The 21,712-nt window shown below is 37.9% G+C and overlaps 1 protein-coding gene across 5 annotated transcripts in view; it reads right to left on the reverse strand.

The window, feature by feature from the left end:
* LOC132102705 (microtubule-actin cross-linking factor 1, isoforms 6/7-like) overlaps positions 1-20,740 on the reverse strand; it is a 41,092-nt gene extending 20,352 nt beyond the window's left edge. For 2 of the 5 annotated variants that reach the window (XM_059507320.1, XM_059507316.1), the window contains exons 1-12: positions 11,461-12,196; positions 6,048-6,675; positions 5,826-5,882; positions 5,573-5,743; positions 4,448-4,614; positions 4,151-4,310; positions 3,973-4,057; positions 3,629-3,870; positions 3,299-3,418; positions 1,636-1,743; positions 1,320-1,538; positions 803-1,006 (exon numbers count right to left, since the gene is read on the reverse strand). In XM_059507320.1, the coding sequence (XP_059363303.1) occupies positions 803-1,006; positions 1,320-1,538; positions 1,636-1,743; positions 3,299-3,418; positions 3,629-3,870; positions 3,973-4,057; positions 4,151-4,310; positions 4,448-4,614; positions 5,573-5,743; positions 5,826-5,882; positions 6,048-6,611 (2,097 nt within the window). In that variant the 5' untranslated portion in view covers positions 6,612-6,675; positions 11,461-12,196. Of the gene's footprint in view, positions 1-802; positions 1,007-1,319; positions 1,539-1,635; positions 1,744-3,298; positions 3,419-3,628; positions 3,871-3,972; positions 4,058-4,150; positions 4,311-4,447; positions 4,615-5,572; positions 5,744-5,825; positions 5,883-6,047; positions 6,676-11,460; positions 12,197-19,936; positions 20,049-20,406; positions 20,439-20,543 lie in introns of those variants that run through there. The other 3 variants (XM_059507321.1, XM_059507318.1, XM_059507319.1) reach the window with 3 other exon arrangements.
* Positions 20,741-21,712: the final 972 nt, after the last annotated feature.

Genomic DNA, 21,712 nt, shown 5'->3' on the forward strand with positions numbered 1-21,712 from the left:
GAATCCCTGGGAAGGTATAAACGGATAAATGTTATTCAAAAAGCTTTTAACAACAGGTTAATTTTTTAATCCTTTACAAATGTTTGGTACAGTAATCTCATCCTCTGGTTCTTCCCTTCTCATACCCTAGGGTTCTACTTCTCATTAGAAGTAGGTCCTCTCTGTGAAGGTTTGACTTATTCAAGTTCAAGAACATCTGATTTATAGCTAGAAACCATGTTAAGCGAAACTACAGCTGCATTCTCCAGTATGTGTTGTGGAGAAAGGTCTTTTCTGTCTTCCAAAATAATGCTCAGAAGGCAGAGTTTCAGACGTCAAATGATACCTTATGAAACAATGAAAGAAGACAATAAAGCTGAGATGTCTGCATAACATCTGACCATCTCAGTCTCAGCTCAGTTTTAAACAGTTTACAATGATTTTATTGTAGGTGTTTTCCTCCCAATACTCTTGTTCTCTGTGTAAGGGTGGTAGACTGCCAACTAGCCTATGTCAAAACATATCACAAAGTGATTATTTGGAGTATTTGCCCCATCATTTTTATCCAAAGAACATGCTGAAGGCCATGTGGCTCAAAAAAAGAGCAACTTAGTATCAGTAAATAGCTAAAATCTCCAGCTAAAATCCCATTCTTTCCTGTGTGACTTCTCTCACAGTCATGTTGGCCACGAGGCCTTCAAAACACATCTGGCTTTCACAGTATTTAAACTACTTCTACAGTTGTTTTCTATATTTCAATAGGATAAACTAAATATTTGATCATATGCACCAGGAATCAGCATTGAATCTACATGTGTGTCACCTGTGTATAGTGGGGCAGAGACTCCTCCAGAACTCCAGCAGCTTCTCGAACCCTGGCTCTGATTGCCAGGTGCTGCTCTTCAGTGTCCCTAGCTTTCTGGCAGAACTCCTGTCCCTGAGCTGCATTCAGGTCTGATAGACGCTGGGCCAGCATGATCAGTCGTGCTATCAGCGGCTTATGCTCTGCTATGGACTCCCTGATGCCCTGTTTAGAAGTAATGGAGCCCCATGATCAAACATTGGTTTATATATTACTTTATATGAAACTACTCATTAAGTCTAATGATTGCATTATAAAGTTAAGGAATTTTCCTATGAACTGTGTCCATTAAGATACTTAACGTAATCCAATGGCTATTCAGTTTTTGAGAGAATACTGTATACTACACAACAATTATATATTTAGTGAAATGGCCAAACCAGTTGAGTCCAATGTGTTTGAACTTTAAGTTGTAATATAGCAAATGCAAGCACAAACTTGTACATCTGCTTCTCTGAAGAAGCAGGTTGTTTAGTACCTGTAAGAGGTCCTGTTGTTCTCGGAAAGCCTCGTAGCTGATGGTGTTCAGTGTAAACTGACCAATAAGGGCTTTGGTTTCTTGTAACCATGGTAACACCTCAGCATAGCCCTCTGAGAACTGAGACAAGAGCGACTGAGCATGCTCCAGCTGAAGCACGACATGCGAATTAGTGGCAGTAGTGACTTGACACTGCTCCTGTAAGGTGTCTATAGAAGACTTTGTAGGAAAAAAGGATATTAGTAATATGTTGGGTCTTGTCTAGGTTCTTATGCCAAAATATTAAAAAAGTTATTAAGAATGAACTTTAGCTTACCTGGAGTCTCAGTGTCTCCCCATCCTCAGTGTACGTTTGCAGGAGTTCCAAAATCTTGACCGTTTTCTCAATGTTAAACTTGTGCTGCAGAATCTCTACAGCAAGTATCTGCAGAAAAACAGACATTATATGAATCATTCTGAAGATTTTTACAGCATTTCTAGTACAGGTGCTTCTCGATAAATTAGAATGTCGAGGAAAAGTTCATTTCAGTGATTCAACTCAAATTGTGAAACTCATGTATTAAATAAATTCAATGCACACAGACTGAAGAAGTTTAAATCTATGGTTCTTTTAATTGTGATGATTTTGGCTCACATTTAACAAAAACCCACCAATTCACATCTCAACAAATTAGAATACTTCATAAAACCAATAAAAAACATTGTTGGCCTTCTGGAAAGTATGTTCATTTACTGTACATGTACTCAATACTTGGTAGGTGTGGAAGCCCAGGTTTCTTTGACAGTGGCCTTCAGTTCATCTGCATTCTTTAGTCTCTTGTTTCTCATCTTCCTCTTGACAATAGCCCATAGATTCTCTATGGGGTTAAGGTCTGAGGAGTTTGCTGGCCAGTCAAGCACATCAACACCATGGTCATTTAACCAACTTTTGGTGCTTTTGGCAGTGTGGGTAGGTGCCAAATTCTGCTTGAAAATGAAATCAGCATCTTCAAAGGGCTGGTCACCAAAAGGAAGCATGAAGTGCTCCAAGATTTCTTGGTAAAGGGGTGCAGTGACTTTGGTTTTCAAAAAACACAATGAACCTACACCAGCAGATGACATTGCACCCCAAAACATGACAGACTGTGGAAACTTAACACTGGTCTTCAAGCAACTTGGGCTATGAGCTTCTCAACCCTTTCTCCAGAATCTAGGACCTTGGTTTCCGAATGAAATACAAACCTTACTATCATAATATGGCTCTTAATTACTATATATAATATACTATACTATAGCCCAATGGCGACAGTCTATTTCTTCTTCTCCTTAGCCCAGGAAAGATGTCTCTGACATTGTCTGTGGTACAGGAGTGGCTTAACAAGAGAAATACAACAACTGTAGCCAAATTCCTTGACACTTCTGTGTGGTGGCTCTAGATGCCTTGACCCCAGTCTCAGTGCAATCCTTGTGAAGTTTGCTAAAATTCTTGAATCCGGTTTGCTTGACAATCCTGTGGTTCTCTCGTTCGTTGTGCATCTTTTTCTTTCACACTTTTTAGTTCCACTCAACTTTCTGTTAAAATGCTTGGAGACAGCACTCTTTGAACAGGCAGCTTATTGGCAATTACTTTTTGTGACTTAAAAAACCTTGTGAAGAGTGTCAATGATTGTCAGAGACTATTTTGAAGGCTCAGGAAACCTTTGCAGGTGTTTTGAGTTGATTAGCTGACTGGCATGCCATCATATTCTAATTTGTTGAGATCATGAATTGGTGGGTTTTTGTTAAATGTGAGCCAAAATCATCAAAATTAAAAGAACCAAAGACTTAGACTATTTCAGTCTGTGTGCACTGAATTTATTTAATATTTATTAAATAATATTTAATATTTATTTAATGAATTACTGAAATAAATGAACTTTTCTTCAACATTTTAATTTATTGCAAAGCACCTGTATATACAGGTATGCAGAGAAACTCTTTGTGAATGTGCAAAAACTCACTTTCTGCTCATTGAGCTGGGATGTAATGACGTCTTGGTCCAGATTAATGGCTCTGAGCTCCTCTAGTACCAGTGAGGTGTCTCTAAACCAAGCCAACTCTTTCTCAACAGCCTGTTCCAGCTGATTAAATGCAAACAGGGTGATGGGTAAGTAAGCATTTAGCAGCTGCTTTTATCCAAATTACTTAGAGAACATTTCAAGCAAACTGAATTTAGATGCCTTGCTTAGGGAACAGCAGCTTTCTGGTTGCCAGCTCTTATCTTTAAACCACTACAAAACAGTTGTCCAGAATTATAGTCTGTGTATGACAATTACCCATCTGTTTTTTACCTTCTGCCTCTCAGAAGAACACAAGACTGCATCCCCAGTCTCAGTCTGGGCAGCAGAAGCCAGCAGCTCTCTCTCAATGCGCCCAAGCCATAGGTGGAGGTCTTCTTGACTGGAGGTACATCGACTAGATGCCTCCAAAGCCTGTTCCAGCCTCTGCAGGATATCAGCACTACCCAGACTCATCACTGAGTACCGGATACGCAGACTGTCCACCCGCTCCTGCACCAACTGGGTTTCCTCCTCTTTAGATTAACATGCAAAAGACCGAAACATGTTTCGTGTTCTTGTGGGTATTGTGCATAGTTTAGTGCATTCAAAGAAATAAATTGGGAGGAAACACCAACCTGAAATCTTTTCCATGAGCTCATGAGCACATTGCTGGAGTATCCCCAGGTCGACACTCTTAGCTTTTATCTCTTCCATGACTGCCTAAAAGGTGATAAAGAAATGCAAAATTTTCTTTCACACTGAAATCTTGTAGTATGCAAATTTATTAATGGAAAACAAAAATGTTTTGTTAACCTTGGCCTGTACTGCAGCTTCTTGTAGATGGAGCATCCCTCTCTCTGCAGAGCGGAGCTCAGCTAAGTCCTGATCCACAGATATTAGCCATTGCTGAAGTCTGTCTGTCCTCTCCTGGAATAGCTGAGCTCTTGGCAGAATGTCCTCCAGAATCTTGTGTCTGTCAAAACAACTCACATTTCATCACTAATGTCAGATTTAGCCTCCCAAAACATCCTGTAATAAAGTCAGTCCGACAGCCCCATCTAAGTGGTTATTTCTGGGAGCAGAATGAGTTGCAGTGAGGACCAGACTGACCTGCTGTTGGTGCCCTGAAGAAGAGCCTCCCACTTGAGTTTGAGCTGTGCAAGCTGCACTTTGGTCTTTTCACTGTCATTTCCCTGAAGCCCCTCTGCTAGGTGTGGACCCTCCTGCATCATGGTTTCCATACTGGGTCTCCTGTCCGCCAGGAAGCGCTGTAAGAGCTGCAGGACAAGAAATTTATTATCCGGAAGAAATGTATTGTTCTCCCTCCAAGGGCAAGGCATAGGCTCAGAGACCTAAAGTGCCAGATCCAAAATATTATCCAATCTAAAAAAGCACCTTAATATGCAGTTCTGTGGTTCTCCATGACAATAATTGAGAGACACTGGAAAAAGTGTCCCAATTGTCAATTTATGGTGTAAGGCCTAGATCAACTCTTGCAACTTTCCTGCAACTTTTATCTCCAAATTGCTTCAGTAGAAAAGGCCTGTGATTTTTTCAAAAGGTTCCTGAAGTTCTTAATTAGCTGGTTCTGCTGTGTTTGATTAGGGTTGCAGGACAGTGGGTCCTCAGGAGCAGGGTTGCAGACCTATGGTCTAAGGTGGTCATGTTCACCTCCTTTGTGCCCTTTGGCAAATTTCATGCTTATATTATTGTTAACACGGCCACTATTACAACTGCTTTTGAGTGGCTTACATAAATCTGTTAATCTCTGTAGACCTACAGGCTACTGAAGAAACTTCAGAAACTTCGCCCCTGCGTCTCTGAAGATGCTTTGTGTGAGGACACAAACACACATTTGATTCATATAGGTATTGCTCCTTTTGAGAGTCTACAAACTTTATAATACAAATTGTTCTCTCTTGTGGCACTTAAGCCAGATGCTTGTATCATGTGTCAGAGGAGCATTGTGGGCATTCAGGTATGTTTCACCTTACTCACTAAGCTAACAAAGATGCATATCACAAAAAGGTGTTTTTTCTTCTTCACCCATTCCCATATCATACACAAAGGCATTCAAAGTTTATTATATGCATGAACTAGTATGCTTATCAGTTCAAGAAAAGTTAAAGAATGCGATGAGAAATTACACTACAAGGCTTATAACATAGGATAGCCTTTTTATTAATAATTTATGTAAATATTCATGTATTAGTTTGAATTGAATTTTTAACATACCTTCTGTTCTTGCAGTTGGGCTTTCACCACTTTAAACTCTGAGGATGGTGGTTTTTGATTGGCTGTCAGCTCCTCAATCTCGCAGACCCATGTCAACAGTGTTTCCAGATTTTGCAGGAATTTCAACGGATCCCTGAAATCATCTTTCAGAGCCAAAACACTACTGCCATCCTTAAAATAAGACCAGAAAATATGCTAATTCTTAATATATATATTATGAAATACAATTTAAGAAAAGATCATTGAAATGTACCTTCAATTGATCTAGACTTGATTGCTGGTCTGAACTGAACTGACCATCATTCTGCAGCTGTGAATCAGAACAACTTAATGAATTGCTCTGAATAAATTGGTGATGCATTGTTGATACATTGACTCTCAATTAAATAAAAATGGTAAATGATGAAAAAAAAAAGGAAAATATGTTTGATGAAAATCGAAAAATCGAAAATAAATGAAAATGAAATTGAATAACCTCTGCAAGTTCCTCAGCAGCTCCAGTAAGGACTCTAACAGTTCTAGTAACAATAGGGTCACCTCCTTTGCCCGCAGGAGGATACTCTGTCACCTCCACAATCTCTGTAACAATTGTCTCTGTCACCTCTGTTACTTCGGTAACCTCTCGAGTGTTCAGAGGCTTCCAGGACCAGGGACTTCCAGAATCCCTTCTCTGCAGGCTGCCTCTCCTATCCATGGATCCATACTGACTCAGGGGGGACCTTCTATACTCTGGAATATTACACCTTCTGGGCAAAGACTCATTTCTTGGTGTTTTTACTGGGGATGGAGTGCTTCGCCAGGCATTGTCCAGAGTGCTGGTAGTGGTGACTGTAGGGGCTGGGGAACTCCTCTGCTTGTCTGGTGTTGGAGTTTGTCGAAGAGCCTCTTCCACGTCCTCTTTTCTTTTCTCTTCTTTAGGAGGCTCTGGGAGTGGCCATTCTCTCCCTTGCTGGTAGCATTCTTTCAAGACACTCTCATCTGACTTAACTTGTTTGGACTTTTGTCCCAAACAGCTAGGTCTGCTAATGAGGTTACCCATGATTCTTCAAATCCACGGGTTAATCAGGTCCCTGTGCCATACATACAGGTGTTTCCTAAACTACCTACAACACAAGAAAGTTTAAAATGAGAAGATACTTTATTTAAACAGTGAAAACACCTATATTTTTCAAGGAAACAGTATTAGTTTCCACTGCAGTTTTCAAAAGAGATTCATCCAGCTCTGACAAAGACCACTGAGCTTAAATCTCAATTAGATTCCTTGCTGTCCTACAAAGGAGAGTCTTTTACCAATGTCACACCAACAAACACCACCATCATTATTTATACGGCAGAGACAGTAGCACTTGACTGAGGCTCTGTCCTGACCAAGAGGGGCCAGATTACTGCGGGAGAACTACAACATGAACACAGAATTGCTAGTACTATCCATACAAATTCAACTGACAAGCCTGTTTATGAGGGCAGTCTCCTCCAGAATACCCACAGCTCCTCCTGGCAGCCACAGTCCCTGTCCTCTGCCAAGACTATCCCCGGGATGGCCCTGGGAAACCATTTAACTCCTGATCAAATATGACAGGCATGGAAATGCTGCTTCATTTCTTTGCCACAAAAGAATGAACAGTGTTTTTTTAGTGCACGTGTTCATGGTTTACTGGGAAACACAGACCACATGCCTGAGGAGCGGGACAGCAATAAACACGTAGACACACACCGAGTTTAATGTGCAGAAACACTTTTTCAGTATATATATATATATATATATATATATATATATATCTGTATATATATATACAGAGCTGGGCAGATTACTTATGAATTGTAATCAGTTACTGATTACAGATTACATGACAAAATTTGTAGTCAGTAATATAATCTCTTATATTACACATTTTTGGTAACGTGATCTGATTACTTTTGGATTACATTTAGATTACATTTGTGCTAACCCTTATTTGATATCACATATATTGAATTAGCCTACTTCCCCAAAATATATTTAATTCACCAACAAGAGCCACAATAGGTTCTTTTTCAAGTGCAATGTGAAGGTAAGTGAATACTTAAAAAAATACTAACACTAATGTACCTTGCTGTTAGTGTTTGCTAGTAACACTGAATAAAAAAAAATCACATCTTATGATTTTAAAGCATATTTACATGGAAGTAAATTTTAAAAAAGCTACATTACAAAAAAACAATATAAAAAAACATGAAATTAACAGCAATTTCACTGCTAGGTCAAATATAAAAAAATAAATTAAAAATAACACTAGAAGTGTATATGACTCTGTCAATGAAAAACATCAAACAATAGCTACAATGTAAACATGAATTCTGAAAAAGACTAAATTCACACAGCAATGGCATTTCTAGCCATCTCAAAACATTTTAAGTGCATAGTAACAATGAGGAAAAGACACATAACTATGTAGTATACATGCCAGACCAGCATGTGGTGCTGTAATTCTGTCACAGAGACACACTAAAAACGGAGAAGACATGGACTATGCACATAAACATTGGGTGCGGTATACATACAAACATGGAACAATACATGTATTAATCTGTGTTAATATTAGTTAACAAAAAGAACATCGTTCAGTGTTTGTTCATGTTTTTGTTGCTGTTACGTGACGTAGCAGTGTTTAACTAGGGGTGAGACGTGGACTAATGACGTTTCAGAAAATATACGGATTCGCTGTCCACACGAAAATTTAATTTATCCACTCTGGGACACGGTTTAAAAAAATATCAGTTTCACTCTCCCAAAAAGCCGGATCCAAGTGGATGAAACACCTACACGATGCAAAATGTATGCAAATAAAGCAAAACGCATCTCCTTGTGGACGAGGCCTTGAAGTGCATAAGGTAGTGACAATGAAGAAAAATCAATATTACAAAAAATATTTTAAAGAACATGAAATTCCCAGGAATAACTTTGCTACAGTAGGTCAAAGATTTCAGTGGTCAGCAAATTAATCCGTGGTAGGCAGAGTTTACACATTTTCCTGTGACTTTCTTTAAAAATTAAATCATGTCTGTACATCCAGTGATTAAAGGCTGCTTTCCCCATTATGGTCCATTATCTTGTTGCTGATATCTTCTGAGAGCAATTCTGACACCCCTCCCCTCTCTGCCGGAAAAACTCGAAGAATCACGAACGTATATAAGAAGCAGGTTTATTAGAAAAAAAATATATAAACGTTACAAAAAGGAAACTTACTGTAGGAGAATCAATGAATTGGGAACAATTTATTACCATTGTGTAAAAAATATGTAATCATGTAATCCATAAAAAAGTAACTGTAGTCTGATTACGAGTATTTTAAAAAGTAGTTTACTCTAATTACAAGTACTTGAGATTTGGAATCTGATTACGTAATCCAGATTACATGTAATCCGTTACTACCCAGCTCTGTGTATATATATATATTAACCAAAGACAAATGTGTATGGTTGAAATTCATGCAGGCCTTTACTAGTGATTTACTAGTTTTGCCAAATTACTTGTACAGGAAATGTACATGTTTGCCAATTAAAATTTTACATGCTGCTTTGTGTGAATTGCAATACCGAAATTAATTAACCAGTGCTGTTTTAGTGTTCATAGAATCTGTTTGAAGATTGCAGGTGGTAAGTGAATATGCACCTGTTCAGAGAAGAAAGATTGCTTTCTTTGTTGCAAATATATCTTCTAAAATGTACAGTTCATATTGAAATCTCTGACAGCCGATTTCATAATGTCTGCACACAGTTTGTCTTTGTTGAGATCTCTTCTGAAGCTTGGAGACTGTGGACTGTTTTGAAAGAGAAAAATCTAAGAAAAGTCTCAATTTGCTCTTTATTTAATCTCATTCCTGTCTAAGAGAAACAATTAAACAGATCTAATTTCTGATTTATTTTTCTTATGGGTAAAAGCAGACAAAATCTGAAAAAATACCTTACAAATTCGCAAAGCTTTTATTTTATAGAATGCAATGACATGTTGGCCTTTGGGTTGAAGGCTTTGTTTGTGCAGGAAATACAGAGATCTGTTGAATCCAGATAAGAGTGCATGTTAATTGCACAGGTGATCTGGGTCAGTCCAGGTCATTGTGGTTCACTGCATGCTAATAGCAGTGCTGAGGGATCTGGCTCCAGACAGCAGACAGACTCAGTGTTTCTAAATCACTGGAGCAGAAGACTTAGTATCAGCCCACATTCTAGCAGGGTGGATTAGTTTGTATAATGTGTGAATTGACATTGTTAACACGTGACAGGAAATACTGTAATGATGAGTTTGATGCTCTAGCTTATAGACTGATTGAACTAAACAATTACTAAGATCTCTATGAAATTGCTTTATTCAAGAGACTCAATGGTCATGCATTTGCAACACTAGCAGAGATACTGGTGATTACTAAACATATGGCTTGTAAGAAGCATTTATCTTCATTTGGTTTCCATAAAATTAGTACATAAAGCTATAAAATCTATGTAATCAATCTGAACAGTATCACCATTGACAAATGTTCTTCCTCAAATCAAGTTTAATTATATTAAGTTATTCCATCCATCTCACACCCAGTCTAAATCCTTGATGAATTACTCAAGGAGGATGGGAGTGAGGTTTAAGCATTAATGTCGAAACAGCCAGTGATGATGTAAGAGCAGTAACACAACAATCATTTGAATATTAAGATTTACAAGCATTATCTAACCTGCTGTGACTGTTAAATAACATTATACACCCCAGTGTTGAATATTTTAATAGTGGTGATACCATCTTCTGCATGTGAACAGCTAAATTTGCTAACTCCCCTGCTCAAAAGACCAGCTTAGGGTAGCATGAATTCCAGAGAGGTTTATCATGGATATTTGAATGGTGCTGGTCTAGCTGCTGGAAACCTGAACAGATGATGTTGGTCTTTCTGGTGATTCTGTCTTGACCATTGAAGTCTTGCTGGTTAAGCCTATCAAGAAACCTTGTTGTAGTAGCATACTAACATCCACCGACCTCCAAATAAAAAAATCAATTAATCAAAGCTTGAGATAAATAATACAGATTGATCCAACTTTACATGTTTATCCATGCTTATTTGAACCAGCCGTCCTCTTAACCCAATTGAATGTATTCTCTCAATTAAGACCACCCTGTGTAGCCTCTTGATATTGATTTATGAGGCATGTCACAGACTGGCCCCCCAGTGAGCTAGATAAACCCCTGTGATGGACAGCTTTGTGCAGCAACAATCCATAAAGCATGGTTAATATAGTCTCATCTCTTACAACAACTACTGAAAGATTCTTCTGTCATATTCTAATGAATGATGTGTCAAACAAATAAAGGAAGCAGAGATGCTCCACTCTGCCTGTAATAGCAATGGGTGTGTGTACTGTCAGAAAGCACCATGACCAATCCTAATCTGACCTCAGTATGGCAGACAAATGGTATATACTGGTGTTATGCCACGTTCTGCTGGAGATTTAACTCATATATGGAGCAGTGAGAGTGGTGGCTCTCTTGGGATGTACTTATGTCTTTTTATGGATTTCTTTCTAGTCATTTTCTATTCTAGTCATAAATCAACGCTTTCTGTTTAGGGAGTGATCATGATAATGGTCTCTCTAATTAAAGAGGAGACCCACTAGAAACATAAGAGTATCTGGTGTTAAGTGTATGTACTGTATAAATGCATAACATGAATGAACTCCATTATAAGGCATAATTAATGCACTATATTTTATTTAAACTGATTTTATACTTTAGTCAACATGTTGAAATAGAATCTAAAAGTTGATTCAAAAGGTGTATACTAATAATGAAACTGAATGGATCCAATGATGATGGTCCAATGAATAAACCATATGAATGTTCTAATTAAAAACAATGAAAAGATACTCACAGAACAGTGAAAGCGGTCACACACAGCAGCAAATAAACTAATTACATCCAAATCCTTGCAAGCTGTTTCTACCCACACCAATTTTGTGCCATAATACTCCTCAGTGACATTCAAGTGGTTCTGTTAGCATCACTGTCTCCCTGCATCCAAAGTATTTGCTGGTTTCAGTGAGAAAGTTTAAATGAGCCCAGAAAGAGGTGGCCGTTGTGACGGTTGGAGTCTCGGTAGTGCATACTTACTCTTGTTCATAGAGGAGGACAAACGGCTAACTGGACAATTCCACAAGTTCCTCCATCATCATTCAAACAGGAGAACAAAAAACCTGTCTTCTCTCAGCATCCTTTCAGAGGCCTTCCTTTGCAGACGTATAAACATGCGAAACCTTCACATTCACTTGCTCAAACAGGACTTCACTTACTCACAAATCCCGGTTTAAACACACACACTTTATGCAAGATGACCCATGCTTTTCCGTCGCCCACAGCCACAAGCAAACAATGTCCCTCTCTCCCTCCGGCTGCCCCCTCCCATCAGCAGTATTCTCTCTCTCTATTGCCTTTGTTGTGCACAGTCCCATAGAGGAATTCCTCGCTGAAGCTGTTCAGATGCTGAAAAAGTCCTGTATGCTGTGTTTCAAGGTCCAAGATAGTAGGTGTTCCCCATCCGGTGGTTTTGGTAGAGTTATAAGTCGGCAGCCTGTTGTGTGAACTCTTGTGCCAGGCATTTAGACAGAGAAGCAGTCCCTTCACCTCCCTCTTTCCCTCCCTGCATTAGCCCCTCCCCCAGCTCCTCTTTTGGCTCGCAAACTCTGCTTCAAATGAAAACAAGGAGGATAAAAAGCTTTCTAAAGACCCCCAGGCTTCTCCCGAACATTCACATGTTAAGTGACAGCTGCCTCCAGCCCCTCGTTCTCATTTTTCCCTCTCTCTCCGGGGCAGACCGAGGCGGGCTACAAAAGGAGGGACCCTGAGCCAACCATCCTGCACACAAAACCCCAATCACTATTCAAAGCCCCCGCCACAGCTACAAAGACGACTAATTACTGTAAGACATCTCTGATTGCTTTCGAGTCACTTTCAGTCCCGAAATTGCCAAACAAACAAAGAACAGTAGAGAAATCAATAGAGCGGAGGACCTGGCCACGTCTGGCTGAGTTTCATGGGAGTCGCGTGATGCTGCGTCTACACTTCTGAAGTCTTTTCTGCTCCACTGCTGCTCTAGAACAGAAGGTTCTATCGCCACTATGTCTGTAGGTGTCAGATCTCAAATAATCCCTCTGACTGGTTCCCATGGGGGACGAGAGGGAGAGTGAGGACAGGTGTATATAGCAGGTGCAGTGAGGAGGACGGGGGAGGGGGAGGAGACTCAGGTGTGTAACAAACACACAATTCCCCCATTCTTTTACCACACAAAGAGACTACCCAACACCTGCACTGCTACTTATCCCCCATCTCACACAAGACTCAATTGCTCAATAGAACAGGTCACTAACATATGAGAGAGAAATGGAAGTCCTTGTGATGCCACTATGTCAATTTACATTCAGTGGCCCTAAAACATACTAGGACCCTTAAACCACACTTCAAAATGCATGATGTCATTGCAGTAGATACAAAGAAGAATTTTTTTTTTTTAAATCAATTACAATAAAACAAGCAAACTTTTATGCAAAGCATTCTACAAAAATACTCTTTTTATTTTACAAATATGCAATATACTTATAAACAATGTGCTTTTCAAAATGACTGTCTAGCAGTGGACACATGTGTGAACTTCAATACATCCTCTAAAAACCACCAACAGATTCAGAAATGTGCCCAAATGCAGACAACTGTATCCACCTTACTTTTATCATAAGAGCATGGCTTCCAGTCTCACCCGCTTACAAATTGTTATGCTGCTTGATATTGCAAACTGGTATTTATTATATTATTTTCTGTAATATAAGGTACTGTCAGAATTCTAAACACTGTTTTGTAGCACAGGTAGTTTTATAGCTTACTGCATTTTGATATCCTTTTAGTTATTTACCCATAGCGGATCATGAACTGTAAATCTTGCACATACATTACACAGAAAATAAAATGAATAAAAAATAAAATGGATTACAGTGTTGTTTTAACTGTAAACTAAAACTAAAACTATTAAAATGTTTTTAATTGAAATAAACCTAAAAATAGAAATATATATATAAATATTAGAAGAAAACTTAAAACATTTTGCCTTGGCAACTTACTGATAGAAATTTCTAAAAAAAAACTAATAAAAATGAAAAAACAACAAAATTACTGAAATTGCTTAAAATAAAATTAAAATTAAAACAAAAATTATAAAGCCAAAAGCTGACTCCAGATATTAATGAATACTGTAATATAAATAATACAAAAATTACTACTATTACATTGGTATAAGAAACCCTGGTTCTTAAAATTAATTTTTATTTACCTTTTACTGTTATGATATTAAAGGAGGCATGTTGCCACTTTCCTGACCCTTTCTTGCAATTCTAAACTCAGAATTATTGGTTTGTATCCTTCTTTCTCGCAGTTTAAATGACTCTATATGTCTCACAATTCTTCATCTCACAAATCTTTCTGCCAAGGCATAAAAAGATAATTGTGACATTTTACTGTAGTTCACAACTTTTTTTCCTCACAGTTGCAAGTTTATCTCTTACAATTCTTCTCAATTTATTCTGAGTTGTGAGTTCATATCTTGCAATTGCGGCATTATATCTTGAAATTCTGAGAAAGAAAACAAGGTTTGTGCTGCCAGTGTCAGGTGTCACAGCACTGAGTGTGTTCTTCTGTAGGTGTAAATGTGTTATTGTCTTGCTCCATCTCCTGTCACCAGGCAGTGTAAATGATCACAGAAAACAGTGAGTGTAAGAATGTGAGTCTTGACCTTGAGCGTAATGATGGTGAGGTGTGGGTCATCAGAGAAGACACCACCCACGTTAGCAGCGCCACACACCCACCCGACTGAAGAGAGGGGCAGCGCCCAGAAAACAGGGGTGTGGAATGAGGAAGAGAGGAGAATAGAGATGAAAGCTCATGAGAGAGTAGAAGAGTGCACACATCCACTTTATGATGATGAATGTGTATTTCTAATTCAGTAGGGACCTGCAGAAGAGGGGACTACACGGCCACTACTCTAACCACAGCACTTCAATTATTAACCCCGTCCCATCCCCCTACTGAGACAGCCCGCAAAATAAAACAGACAAAAGGAGGAGACCAGGAAAAAAAGAGGAGCAACAATGCCTGTCACCCTGACTGTCCTGGGAAAGGGAATTCAGTGCTGTGAACCCAGGAGGTCAAGTTATTTAACCTGATCAGGCTCTTAAACAGAGACGGGACATCAGTGTCTGTGCTGAGTTGTGGTCCCAAAACAGACCACCTCTGAAATTCTGTTTTTGTGATTCACACCGCAAGAATTAGCATTCTAGATCAGATTTTAAAAGATTTAGAAAGTTGGAATTGCGAGATATAATGCAAGAAATGCAATCGCAAGTTATGAAGAAAAGTCAGAATTGTGAGATAAAATAAAATGCATCACGGTTTTCACAAAAATATTGTGCAGCACAAATGTTTGCATCATTGCTAATAATCAGAAATGTTTCTTGAACTGTAAATCATCATATTAGATTGATTTCTGAATATCGCGTGACACATACAGCTGCACATCACAGAAATAAATTACATCTTAGAGTACATTACAACAGTAAACAGTTATTTTAAATAGTAATAATATTTCACAATTTTACTGTATTTTGATCAAATGAATACGGTCTTGGTGAGCAGAAGACACTTAATGATTGATGGCAAGCTTTTAAATAGTCTTTGATTTCCTCTCTTATTCTGCATTTTTTGGGTATAGCTCTTTTATCATGTTCTGTGTTTTATTGGACACTAAAAATGGCTCATTAAATGGTAGTTTCATGATATAACAACCCATATGATATATATAAACAAAGAATTCCATTTAAGTAATTATGATAACAGAGACAAAATCAAAGAACGAGTACAGTTATCTCCACTTTTGGCACTGCTGTACTGCCATAATATACCATTATATATAACGTATATACTTGTAGTTTCCCCCAAATCCATATATTTTACAAATGACTATATAAAAGCTGTGATATGAGCTCAGCTAATTCAGCTCAGATCTATTGTCTGCTGCACATGTGGCTCGTATGTTCAGAGAGCTCAGATGAATCAGCGTAATGCCAAATGGGTTGCAGATGTGGCCAAATGTGATCACGGGTCCCCTGTGTGTAAATACCCAGAGAGCACTAAAGTGGATTAATCCTACAGACATGTTCTCCTCCCCCACTATTCCTGCTTCAAATCAAATAACACCCAGTGGCTCCTCCAGTACATAATTAGCACCTCAGTCCGTGATCCTGCCTGACTATTCATGAAAAACTACGCACTGATCTCCTTTGGGCAGCAAAATCAAAGTGTCAGTCCACAAACACAGGGATGTGTCACTGTAACGGTCACTTCCCAAAACACACTGATGCTGACTGGCTCATTGTCAAGGGCTTCCCTGCTGGGATACTGGAAATGAAACACATGGGGAGACAAAAGAGGCTGACAGAACGCTCAAGTAGTGTGTAAACAACAGTCATGTTACCCTTTTGAAAAAAAAGTAGTTATTTTACAAGCTACTAAGACAGTCGCTGTATATATTGACACAATTTAAGAGCCAATAACCTTTTTTAATACGTGACCCTGGAGCACAAAACCAGTCTTAAGTCACAGGGGTATATTTGTAACAGTAGCAAAAAATAAATGGTATGGGTGAAAACTATTGATTTTTCTTTTATGCCTAAAATCATCAGTAAAGTGAAGTAAAGATCATGCTCCATGAAGATATTTTGTACATTTCCTACCATGAATATATTAAAACTTTATTTTTTATTAGTAATATGCATTGCTAAGAACTTCATTTGGAAAACTTCAAATATGATTTTCTCTCTCTCTCTCTCTCTCTCTCTCTATATATATATATATTAAATATTAAAATATTATCCTCCTAACAAACCATTCATCAATGGAGAGATTATTTATTCAGCTTTCAGATGATGTGTAAATCTCAATAATAATAATAATAAAAATAGACCCAGTTTTGTGGTCAAGGGTCACATATATGATAAAATATTGAGAAAATTATTTTAGAAAATATGCAACGCAATGAGGATTTTCTCAATTAGGGCCCCTATTTTCAACCTCAACAGATACATTTTCAAATAAACAACAAATTAAAGACTACATAAACTTAGATAACAACCTGATATTTTATGAATATTGTGAATTTGCTTTATAAAATGCTACATAAGGAATCAAAATATCGTTGTCACAAAATCACTTTTTGAACAGCTTCATTTAAATGAATCGCCAAAAAAATGTAAAACACAAAATAAGTTTGCAAAAAATGTAAAAAAGATAATTATAATAATAATTAAAATTTTATTATGAACAATAAAATACAGTATGCTATATGGTTGCTGTATGTTCAGTGTTGCATGAATAATACAGTTATGAATAATAAGAAAAAAGCTATTATTTTGCCTCTAACCAATGTTTTACATTAGTTAACAAACTAAAATGAAATTTACTAAAATGTTACTAATATGTTATCAAAAGTTGTATCTGTTAATATTATTTAATGGACCTGAGCTAACATGGACTAACAATGAACAGATTATAACAAAAATGAAATAAAATACATGTATTGCTCATTGTTTGTTTTACTATAGTTAATGCATCATTAATTACAGGAACCTTATTGTAAAGTAACCAATTTTCTTTTAATGGTGCATGAACATTACTAATGCACGTGTGTCCCGTCCGAAGTTTATGTAGTCAGGTTACAACAATAAATAGGCTATTTACTGAAACAGTAAACACATTTTAAAAACTCTGTATGCAAGTAAAAGAGTCGTGTGCTGTCCAGAGGCAGTGTAAAGTGTGTTTCTGTGAGAAGCGGTGCAGAGCTGATGTTTGTGGCTGTCATTATAAGGGCAGAGACGGGCTAAAGGAGACCATGCTGTGCTGTAACCCTTCACCCTGCTCCATCACGGCTCTGTTTCAGGTTGTGTGCGCGGGGCTCATTTGAGATGCAGAGTTTGCCACAGACACACAAAGACTCCACCGTTAGCAGGAAGCAATGGATGAGGCCCTGGGCAAGAATCAGAGCCACTGACTCTCAGGAGCAAACAACACTTTAGTGATGCACCGAAACACCAAAACTGAAATTAAAGTTTACAATTAGCCAAAACCAAAATCTAAAAGAAAGTTTTGCTAATTAAATTTGATAAGACAAGTGACAAAGCTCCTACTCATACTAACAATGAGTTTTAGCTGTTATTCATTAGGCAGCATTTAGACAGACAAATGATTCCTTTAATCATGTGGGTTGTTGAGGAGAGATGCTCTGGGACTTCAAGTGATCAGACTTATTCACCTGCAAACAAAACAACGTGCCACAATCCCACAGACTGACACAGAGAGAGGAACCTGAGCCTGTTTAAGAACCAGACCAGGTCACAGGAACTCTTTTGAGCAAGCCACCACACAGAACACCTCGGCAACCACATGGCAACCTGCTAAAATCCCAATCAGAACACCTAAGCAACTGCATAGCAACACCCTGCCAACCATCCTCAGCAGCTTAGCTTAGCATCATAGCAGCGTGATTTGAAGGGGATTCCTCTCGCAATTCAAATCGCAATTGTAAGTTATAGAATCTAATTCTGAGAAAAAGAGTGACTTTTTAATATCTCACAATTGCTTGTCAAATGTTGTGCAGTTCTGAGAAAAAAGTCTGAATTGTAAGATATAAACTCACATATGAAAAAAGTCACATATGTGAGATACAATCTCGCAACTGTGAGAAAAAAATGGTCAGAATTGTGAAATAAGTCCCAATTACCTTTTTATTTATTTGTTTATTTATTTATTTTTTTATTCAGCTGTAGAAACAGGCTTCCATACTGTAGGTTTTCAATATTTTTTTTAAACATAATTGCAACTTTTTATCACAAAAATCAGATTTCCAGATATTCCTTGGTGGAAACAAACAGGTTTGACTTTTTTCTCGTAATTGTGATATTATATCTCAAAATTCTGAATTCTGAGTTTACTATTACTTGTTTTTTTTTTTTATCCTTTGGCAGAAATAAGCTTCCATATGTCTCTCTGTAGAGCAAAACTAGTCCAAGACTGGCAGTGGACGGCTCAAATACTGTTGATGTGAGTGAGACAGTGAAGAGATGAAACACAGAGGAGTGTTACAACATTTCCACTGTGGACAGATAAGAGAAGGTCCACTGTAAGATGGTGTGTTTTCTCCGGTCCGTCAGCGTCTCATCAGAGTCTAATGTGCTTTCAGGGTGTTCTCTCATGTGTGTGCAGGGCCCCACACAAACCTGCACCCCGCTCTCCTCGAGCAGCCCCAACACAAAAGAGCTTTCCTCTGAGGAGCTGCACCTCGCTCTCCTCTCAGAGGACGGATCCAGGGCTGGGGGATTTATGGCTATAGCTCAAGCATATTCTTTGAGCATATTTGATAGGGATGCTTATCCCATCACCATGGGGACAGTGTGTTACAAGCCTCACATTACCGCCTTTGATCAGCCTTTTTCTCATCAAAAAAGGCCCCTGCCCACACAATTACCCCACAGCAAAGAGGCCTGCATATTCCGGATGTCCTCGGGATAGGAGTTTGTTTTCTTTTTCATGTATTTTTATCCAGGTGGTCATGTTATAAGAATATTTCATACTTAAGGAAAAAAAGAAAAGCAAATAAAAAAGACAAATACAAACAAAATCAAACAAAACATACATTCAACTTCTTACTTTTAGGATCATTAGTCTTAAATCTGAAGACATGAGCCACATGGCATAAATGTCTTTCCATTTTTCTCCAAACCTTTATTTTCATCTCCTTACAGTATGATGTCATGAGAAATGAGACGTGATGCTACATCACAAGACAAAAGGATGAAAAGCCTGGGTGGAGACGGTCAAAGGCCGTCTCAATAATGGCACAAAAGAAACTTGAGCTTATTCAATATTCAAATAAAAAGCTGTTGTATAACGAGTAACAGAAGAAAATGAAAAAATGGCTATGAAGGTGTGAAGAGGGCTCCAGAGGTCTAAAAGAGAAAACACGAGTTTACTGGGGGTGGTGTTGGCGCAGTGGATTTTCACATCTATGAATGAATCTGAAGACACTATTTTATGCCTAAGCTGGATTTGACTTTTTTACCCTTTGCACAAACTGTATGTGATAGTAAGTTTTTACTGATATTTTTGGACTCAGCATCATCAAATTAGGTAACATCCATTTTTTTTGTTTTTTTTGCGAATCGGCTGAATTTTTGTATTAAGTAATATTACATTTTAAAAGGGAGCGTTTTAGAAGTGTCTTCAGATTTGGGCCCCAGTGTCTGTGAGAGACTCACAGCAGGATCCGGTGGAGGGAGTCTCTTCTCCATGTTCTTCAGCCAGTGTCGTAGAGCCCTGATCTGCCCTCTGAACTCACTCTGCCACTGACTCCACTCTTCTGAATCCATCCTAGCAACAGTACAAGAACACATTCACACCTCACTTAGAGCTGGAAGAAGACAGACGCTCAAAATATGTGTATCAAATATACGGTTTAGTTTTCACTGGAGTCACCTGTTTTGGTCACTACATCAGAATGATACTTTTGTTCGTTTTACTGTTACTCTTAAATGTAGAAAATAATCATACAGTACGAGTAGACATGTCCAAATGTTTAATATAGCTATAAACATTGTTAGATGTAAGTTCAGACATGACCTACTGTATAGTCTGAATGCATTACATTTGTGGAATTTAATTCTATAATATATATATAGGCTTTATTATTAAATTAGAATGCAAAATGGACAGTTTATGGTTAGTTTACCCATACTGTCTTCTTTTCTGTGCAGGTGCTTCCTGAAACAGAGGGACACCAACCAAACACACATTTATTGAAATATTTTCATCTAGCTTATTAGTTTTTGTATGTAATTCCATCTCTCTGCTGAAGTGAAGACATACCATAGAGCTGCCATCATTCGGAGAAAGGCACGGCATGGGCACAGTTAATGCAGGAGGAGCAGAGAGGCTGTCGGCAGTGTAATGACATAAAGGCAGGCCATCCATAAATGTGTCTCCCTCTGGGTTCTGTCTTTCAGCCTACAGATGTAACATAGTGTCATCTGAGCCTGTCATTCAACTTCCCTGCCACCAGAGGACAGCATCCACTGAATACTGACCGTTTCTCTAACCGACACCATCATCTGCATCATACTTCCTATCTGTATGTTTAAGTAGTCTGGTGATTCCTCACCTTTGGTTTCTAACTTCTGACTTTGTAAAAGTATTCTGATACATGACTGCTAAAAATGTGTGTACTTTACTGTTTATTGGAATGGCAGAGTGATATGAAACATCAACTAGATTAAGCACAGGATAAAAGTTAAAACACAAACTGTACGAAGTCTGGAACTGATCTTTCCAAAATAAATTTATTTACACTTACAGTGTATAGTGTTATTAACTCTTTATTACCAGTCTCTACTAAGGGAAAAGTTCTTCCACCAGTTACAGTATCATCTTTTACTCATAAAATCATGGTGAAAATTCAAAAATCTATTCTTCATCTTTTTAGAACACTTTAAAGCAAGTTAGTAAAACATGCAAAAAAAATATTTTACATAAACATAAAAAAAAAATCAAAATAAAATAAGAAGAGAAAAGAAAAGAAGAAAAAAGTCAAGTAGTTTCAAAAGACACAACAGTACAATTAATATAAAAAACAAGCAAAGAAATACATGGGAGGCAACAAATGACCAAAACATGTTTTTTTTTTCTTTCTTTCTTTTTTTGGCACAGGAAATGTAAAAATGAAAAATGAAGTTGTCGTACACTAAATGAGCCAAAATACATTCAGTTAAAGATGTAATCTGCATTTATTTCTATTATGTAAATGTGTAATGGAATACAAGGACTCGCACAATGCATTAAATGTTTTATTTTAAAACTCATGTTGGGGCTAGAAACCATGTAGGCAGTAGAACTCAGAGATTCTACATTAAGATAAATTTAATGGATCCAATTCTATTGTTGTTTTGAATTATTTTGTGTAAACTCCAAAGTCCAGCTCCCAGCTGATGAAAACAGGAGCAGTCCACTAAAGTGTCAGTTCTTGATATGATTTCCAAGGC

The sequence above is a fragment of the Carassius carassius genome, chromosome 24, assembly GCF_963082965.1.
Source record: "Carassius carassius chromosome 24, fCarCar2.1, whole genome shotgun sequence".
Lineage (NCBI taxonomy): Eukaryota > Metazoa > Chordata > Actinopteri > Cypriniformes > Cyprinidae > Carassius > Carassius carassius.